The following is an 8256-nucleotide window of genomic DNA, read 5'->3' as shown; positions in this document are numbered from 1 at the left end:
CTCCAATTTTGCAAACAAAACAGCTATTGTTCTAGCATAGAACAAATGTATAAATTATAAGTAAAAATAAAACAAAAAACTTTAATCAAATGACATTAAATTTATGCATAACACAATATACATATGCATATAACACCCTACAATGTCTCTAACTGATGTGCAGGGTTTGAGAATAACCTTTTTCCACTTTACTGTTTTACATAAAATTATAATCCTACCCTTTATTCCTATATGTGTGAAATATGACTCGATTAGCATTACTCATGCTTCTGAGTATAAAAGGTCATAGTTTGTCTATTCCAGGATTTGAACACAGAAAATCAAGCCTGATATTCAGTGTCACACAATGGGAGTACTGCAAGGTTGCAAGTGCTGTCATTTGGATGAACTGTTAAACTGAGCTTGTTTGGATCCCATGAAGAGCAAGGTAGTTACTTGTGCTGTCTTGGATATTGGTCCGTCAGTCAACATCACAAAGCATATTGTCTGGTTATTATCACATTGCTGTTTATGGGATCTTCAAACTAGCTGTCATGTTTCTTATAGCACTCCAAAAGTACTTATTTGTCTGTAAAGCGTTTTGAAACATCTGGTGGTCGTAAAACGCACTATATTAATTCTGGTGGTTTTGGAGAATTCTCTCAGGTTAATATTCGGAGTGACGAAAAACCAACATTTATCCAGTCTTGATTACTCTGCCTTCTGACCTTGACGATCAGTGACCACTTCCTGACCTACGAGTTGTGCATTTCCAACATTTGCTGCCTGTACAATTGCACCCCATTCACGCATTCTGATACAAACTACCTGATGTAGTACAGTAGTTTGGGAAGCAGGTGAGACTGATTCTAAAAAAGCTTCTCGCATGGGTTCGAAGAGTCAGGGACGCATACCGGGTCTTGCACTGCTAGAGGGACTGGCTGTACTGGAGTGCAAAGTTTCAGAGTGAGCACGACACAGTTGGAAGCTGCTAGATGGGATGAACAGTGCGTGGCGATTTTAAATACCCGGGTTACGAACGCGAAATATAAACAGGACAAAATCCTCGGAATTGAAGAAAACGACGAATAGGCCCCGCTTCTCTTGAGAAATCCTGCCTCCAGGTCCCGAGTTGATTGGTTGCTGGGCGTAAGCGACGTCAGCGGCGGGTTGTCTATTGGTTAGTTTCTGTGTCAGTTTCGCTACTTCCTAAATGTATCAAACCAATGTATCGGAGCTGAGTCTCGGCGCTTTGGTTACAGCGAGTTTGTCGTCAACGTTTGTTTCACACTTATTCCTCTGACCAGCTGGGGACAAGTGTCTGGAGAGTGAGGAGTACAGGGTACTCCCTACTACTGAAGCGCACCAGAGTAATGGTGGCTGCATAGAAGGATCGGAGAGGGGCTGAATTCTTCCAGTATGGGCAATGGGATGTGTTCCAGGAGACAGAAGGGAATGCTGCAGACGGGATTCTGCGTTCTAGTTGCACTTTGTTTTGGGTTCGGGTCTTATACCTACATCCACCTGAAGGAGAACGTGAGGGGTGCCGAAATGCTGGCGCAGAAATACAAGCAACAGCACGAATCCGTCTCAGCTCAGTTACAAGGTGGGTGTGCTGGAAGAGCTGCTTTCTAGTAGAGTTTGTAACATTCTGGCCACAGCGGAATAAACGGAATGATGGAGGGCGGGGTTAAGAGGCATCCGGTGATTGTAACGTGTTGGACCGTAATAACGAAGGTACTTTGTTCACGTCTGATTGAATGAGGTGAAAAGTTCGTTTCTTACACAAGAGGTTCTTCCGGCCGCTGTCTTTTTTTTTTGTGTGGGGGAAGGGGACAGTATTGTAAATGTTAATTTTGTATGTTTACATTCCCTGGAGTATTTATCCTCTTACGGCGAGAAGTTTTGAGTTCTGGTAACTTCAAATTCCACATCAACTTAGACTCTCAGGATTTCCCCTATTTACATCGAAAACTCCAACCGAAAAACGATACAGAATCTTCAGGAGTAGTTTGAGAAGATGAAAAACTCCTTTAATTTTTCTCTAGAGACTGAGATTCGCCTCATATACGTTTGATTTGGAAGGTGGTGGGTGGCTTTAGAGAATCTATTTGATCAACCAATAGACACCGTTCAATTTTAGCCTCCACCCCGGTCTCGGCGAGTTGTCACCATAGGAGGGGGAGGATGTGCTCAGTTAGATTCAGTCCCTGGGGAGGCCTGATCCTTTTGCCGTTCAAAAGTCAGCGGTCAGGCAGTTTCTGCTGTCGACATTTTCTGGACTTATTCAGAATTTTGAAAGTTGCCAATCTAACCAATTCAATATTTGCGTTATTGGAAAACTTCGGTGAATGGAATGGTGATAGTTTTAGGGGAGGAAAGTTCTTTGTCAATGACTTGATCTGTAGCGTTTGATGGTGGCAACATTGGCCCTTTGTTGGCCTCACTGACTGGTGGCTGCTTCTTTGTGGATGAGTAAACGGAGCGGTTCTGAGCCCCTACCTCCTCAGTTCTGTTGACACTACAGCTTTAGTGGCGCTGGAAGTGTAAATGTGAGCACGGTGTGACCTGGAGATTTGTCGTTTATGTGGAGGCTAAACCCACGCTCAGTAAGCTGTCAAACTGGACTTAAATACAGATTTGACATAATATTTAGCTCTTTCTGTAAGAATCAAAAAGTTGGGGGCTTTTGTGGTAGCGTTCCTACCTCTGAACCAGAAGTTCTGAGTGCCAAGTCCCACTCAGTTTAGAGGCGTGACATAATGCACCTGAACAGGTTGATTTAATTTGTGTTTAAAAAAAACATAAAAAGCTAGGAGAGGAGCTCTGTGGAGTTGGGCAGCTGGGGGAAGCTTTATATATGGGTAGGACTAGGTAAAGGTAAGATCCACTCCCTGCCCTTCCCAAAAGGGATGTTTAAGTTTAAATCAATGTGAATAGGGTGTTGTATGTACTGAGGAGATGTAAACAAGCCAGCATTGCTCCATTGTTGGTCAATTCTGCTCTCCATTTCAGCCACGCAAGGGATTGAGTCTCCAGTCTCAAGTAAAAATATTAGCTTTGATCATATTTCCAGAGTTTTGTGTTTTCATTCCTGCCAGAAACAGGCTGGAGATGTTTATGGTTTGTATAACCAAACCCAATGCTTGGCACCTTCAGTTAATGAGACAATTTCCTTCATACTCTCGAAATATGCCTCATGGGCTGATTTTGCACACAATGACCTGACTTCAAACCCCACAAAATGTTAACAAAAAGGACTTTTTTTTTTACAATTTAACATTCCGAATATCAATCCAGCATGAATACCATCATTATAAATCAATGCAGTCTGAGTTCTGGGGACTGTGTATCATTTTGAAGCATTTCCTGTCAAGGAATATATTTCATAACAATTTGAAAAAGCAATACAAAAGTGAGATATGGCTGCTGGAAATTTGGAGTAAAAGCAGAAAATGCTGGAGAAATTCAGCGTGCCTACCAACATCTGTGGAGAGATAAACCGAGTTAATCTTTTCTAGAACTGTAGAAAGTTGGAGATGTAAAGGGTTTTAAAGAAGCATGGAAGGAGGGAAAGGGTTTGGAAGAACAAAAGGAAAGATCTGCCATTGGATGGAGAGTTGTTATTTGCAACTTGTACCATTGAGTGTTATGGTCAATGTCTGTGCCTGGAGATCTAAGATGTTATTGTATTACATTTTGAGCAGTAGGGGAAGAGAACTTAACCAGGCAGACATGTGGGAATCTTCTGATGTCAGTGTGAAATCGAAGACTTCATTGTGACTCTGACAAATTTCCTTGGCTTCTTGTGTAGAAAGGAGCTGGCCATTGGTTGAGTGGAGCACGCTGTCATTACAGCTTTCTGGGCAAATACTTCATCCATCACATTCAATGGGGCAGGGATGAATTTCTCTCAGTCATGCAGTAGTGTAGATTTTCCAACCAGCAGCAAAGGCCTGTTAATATGGTAAAATCTGCAAGGCTTAAGTTTCAAAATGTTGAGGGAATGTCTTCTCTCCATGATTGATATTTATTTTTACATGTTTTTTCATATATTTTATGAAAATTAATTGGTAATTGCTTGCAACCTGTTATTAATTTGGATGGTATGTTTGTTCAGTCTATTTTCCAGTAAAGAGAGGAGGATTCCTGATGCAGCACATGATATATTCCAATAACTGGTGTGTGGATTGAGGATTCTTTGTTATTATCCTTGTATCAATGTATTGTTTAGCTTGCTATTAAGCAACGAAATCCGCTGGATTAAAAAGGGCCACGTTAGGGAGGGATGGCACCAAATCCAAATAAATTGTGGTGGTGAAATTGCGGATTAATACCATTGGAAATGAACAACAGATCTGTCAGTGTCTGCAAGAGAAACAAACATGTTTAACAAGCCAGTGATGGAAGACCTAGGGAGGCAGCAAGAGATGAGGAGGGTGAAACATCTTCAATGGGAAAAAGAAATAGCGGTAGGGATGTTGAGAGGGCAAGGTATCTTTCATACCTCTGGCAGAAGGCTAGAATATTGTACACGTTTTTACAGAAATAGTCAACGTTTTACTGACAAAAGCAAGGGAGGAGCAAATTGCATTATCTTTTTATCATGGATTAGATATTTGTTCATTTGGAGTCTGACCACTGTTCAATACATGTAGGATTGAAGATTGACCTTCTCTTCAGAGGTTGTATGATGGAGTGGCTTAAGTGATAAATTTTTAAGATGGTGATTTTACATTGGACTGAAATTTGCAGGATGCTGACATGTTTGGTCCTTGGGTGGTGAGAATGAGAGGGGCCTGTGCCTCGTGGTGAATCAGTAGTGTTGGGTGCATTCTGGAAAAGGGGCAGTTTATTGAGGTGTCCTGCAGTTAAGGATTATCAACACTGTCTTGTATTCCTCCCATCTGCATTATTTACTGAGGGCCAAGAATCATTGTATCGAAGCCCTGTTGGGAGAGTCGTACTTTAGAGTAACTGGGTTGAAGGAGTATTCTGAAACTGGTGTCTTTGAGCTTCTATGCTTGGATAGTTGTAACATTGACTGAATAACAGGCACAAGCAGAAGGAGGGGGCTGTGATGTAGCACCTTCACAACCTCTGAACGCCTTGCTGTTTTAACAGCTAATGATGTACTTCTGAATATAGTTACTGTTGTAATGCAGGGGATTTCAGCAGCTAGTCTGTGCACACAATGTCTCTAAATAGCACTGAGGTAACAGACAGTATTAATGACATTGGTCAAGGGATAAATACTGACCAGGTCAATGGCAAGCATTTCCTTCTTTCCAAAATAGTGCCGTTTGGAATTTTTACAATAACCAGGCAGGAAGACAGTGCCTCAGTTTAAACCCCCATTTAATTTGCAGTACCTCCCACAATGCACACTCCCATCACACCATACTTCAGTTGCGGTCTACCTGTTTTGTTGCAGTCTTTGGGTTGTGTCGTGAACCCATGACCTTCTCAGTCTAAAGGTGAGCATGCTACCCCCTGAGCCAAAGCTGACCCCACGTCTGCAATTAATATTTCAACCTGAGCTCAGTAGGTGGACAATTCTGAATGATTCCCGATTCATAAATTCACTTTTCTCATTTACTTGTCTTGTTCAAACTTGTCATGTGATTAATGTTTTTAGATCATCTCACCTTTTACCCTTGTTCCTCCGCAGCAAGTAGAACCTTCACTTTATACTTTGCAGAAGAAATTGAGATCTAGTTAACTCAAAATAAAAGCTGAAAGAACTGTGGATGCTGGAAATCCAGAAACAAAAACAGAAATTGCTGGAAAAGCTCAGCAGGTCTGGCAGCATCTATGGACAGAAATCAGAGTTAACGTTTCGAGTCCATTGACCCATCTTCAGAACTGGTCAGCAATTATTCCTTAACCAATGTCATGAATACTGTCTGTTACCTCAGTGTGAGACGTTGTGTGCATAGACTAACTGCTGTGTTCCCCTGCATTACAGCAGTAACTATATTCAGAAGTACATCAGCTCTGATTTCTCTCCGCAGATGCTGTTAGATGTGTTGAGCTTTTCCAGCATTTTCTGTTTTTGTTTTTAATTAATTCAAATTGAATTTATTATATACAAAAATGAGCAACAGTGAAAAAGGAATAATTGTGTTATGAGAAAGCGTTAGGAGAATTATAAAGAAAGATGCTGAAGGATTGTCCCTCCCCTCAACCCACTGGTATTTCAAGCTGTAAACTTGAATGAACCACCTCCTCCCTTCTGAGATTCTCTGAATAATATCCGAACCAAAAGGAAAATAAATAAGCAGATATGAAGTCAATAAAGGTGATAAGACTGATTAACAGTTACTGTGATGTTTTACAGTTGGCTATTGTCTTATCAATGATTCATTTTGAAATTAGAGCTTTGGTGATAATTTGACAAACGTACAGCACATTCACGTGACAATCTGTTATATTTTAACTGAGGTGCTAAAATAAACTGTTTCTAAATACTGTAGCAAGTGTTTGACTGAACATTTTTTTTTGAGTTTAAAAATAACAATGTAGAATAGGGAAAGAGAAGAACATGTTAACTTTACTATAATTCCCATTCATTCACATCCCAAATGACTGTTGGTGGGTTGGTTGTATTCACTTGTACAAACAGGCTGTTTGTATTTATCCTGCTTGAGATTAGTTTTCTCCACTTAAAACAAATAAAACCTAACACGCATTTTAGATGTTTATGTCTGATGTATAAAGCTCGTAACACAATCTTTATGCGATTTTATTGGAGTGCTTGATTATATCTAAAGATGGTGCGAACTGCTGATGCTGGAGTCTGAGATAACAAGGTGTAGAGCTGGATGAACACAGCAGGCCAGGCAGCATCAGAGGAGCAGGAAGGCTGACGTAACAGGTCGGGACCCTTCTTCAGAAATGGGGGAGGGGAAGGGGGCTCTGAAATAAATGGGGGGAGCGGGGAGGCCGGTGATAGCAGGTAGATAGTGGAGCGGATAGGTGGGAGAGAAGACGGACAGGTCAAGGAGGTGGGGATGAAGCTAGTAAAGATGAGTGTAGGTAGGTAGTGGTGGGGATGGGTCAGTGAGGTGGGAGGGAAGACGGACAGGTCAATGAGGCGAGGATGGGAGGGGGGCTGGTCTTGGGATGAGGTCAAGTTTGGGGAAATTTTGAAGCTCAAAGTCCACATTGAGACCATTGGGTTATAGGCTTTCAAGGCAGAATATGAGGTGCTGTTCCTCCACTTTCCGGGTGGTATCGTTGTGACACTGGAGGAGGCCCAGGATGGACATGTCGTCCAGGGAGTGGGAGGGAGAGTTGAAGTGGTTCGTGACTGGAAGGTGTTCTCGTTTGTCGTGAACCGAGCATAGGTGCTCTACAAAGCAGTCTCCAAGCCTCCGCTTGGTCTCCCCGATGTAGAGGAGGCCACATCAGGAACAGCGGATACAACAGACCACATTAGTGGATGTGCAGGTGAGCCCCTGTCTGATGTGGAAGGTTTTTTTGGGTCCTGGGATGGAAGGGAGGGGGGAGGTGTAGGGGCAGGTGTAGCACTTGCTCCGGTTGCAGGGAAAGGTGCTGGGGGTGGTGGGGCTAGTGGGGAGTGTGGAGCGGATGAGGGAGTCGCGAAGAGAGCAGTCCCTACGGAAGGCAGATAAGGGTGGGGAGGGAAATATATCCTTCGTAGTGGGGTCAGATTGGAAGTGGCAGAGAATGGTGCGTTGAATCCGGAGGTTAATGGGGTGATACGTGAGGACAAGGGGAATTCTCTTTGTTTTTATTGCGGGAGTCTAGGTTTTAAAGATTCCTCACCATAGTTATTATTCAAGCAAATTTTTTTTTTCAATTTGATGTTTCACTTTTTCCTTCCTTCATATAGCCTACAAAATCCTCCCAGCAGCTGACTGCCTTGCTGGGAATAGGAAGGAACAAAGTCTGTTTGAAGTTCGTTCCAAACTTCAGACATGACAGAGATAGTAGGAACTGCAGATGCTGGAGAATCCGAGACAACAAGGTGCAGGGCTGGATGAACACAGCAGGCCAAGCAGCATCATAGGAGCAGAGAGGCTGACGTTTCGGGCCTAGACCCTTCATCAGAAAAGGGGGAGGGGAAGGGGGTTCTGAAATAAATAGGGAGAGAGTGGGAGGCGGATAGAAGAGGGATAGAGGAGAGGATAGGTGGAGAGGAAACAAACAGGTCGAAGAGGCGGGGATGGAGCCAGTAAAGGTGAGTGTAGGTGGGGAGTTAGGAAGGGGATAGGTCAGTCCAGGGAGGACGGACAGGTCAAGGAGGCGGGA

The 8256-nt window shown here is 42.8% G+C and overlaps 1 protein-coding gene across 3 annotated transcripts in view; it reads left to right on the top strand.

Annotated features, from left to right (window-relative positions):
• Window positions 1–1169: 1169 nt before the first annotated feature.
• The window catches only part of LOC109929442 (Golgi integral membrane protein 4-like), a 65023-nt gene continuing 57936 nt past the window's right edge, over window positions 1170–8256 (top strand). For all 3 annotated transcript variants that reach the window (XM_048615107.1, XM_020529122.2, XM_048615106.1), the window contains exon 1: window positions 1170–1585. In XM_048615107.1, coding sequence (XP_048471064.1) covers window positions 1399–1585 — 187 coding nt within the window. In that variant the 5' untranslated portion in view covers window positions 1170–1398. The remainder of the gene's footprint in view (window positions 1586–8256) is intronic.

The sequence above is a fragment of the Rhincodon typus genome, chromosome 31 (genome assembly GCF_021869965.1).
Source record: "Rhincodon typus isolate 14 chromosome 31, sRhiTyp1.1, whole genome shotgun sequence".
Lineage (NCBI taxonomy): Eukaryota > Metazoa > Chordata > Chondrichthyes > Orectolobiformes > Rhincodontidae > Rhincodon > Rhincodon typus.
Note: the sequence above shows the minus strand (reverse complement) of the source record. Positions and strands in the feature narration are given on the sequence as shown.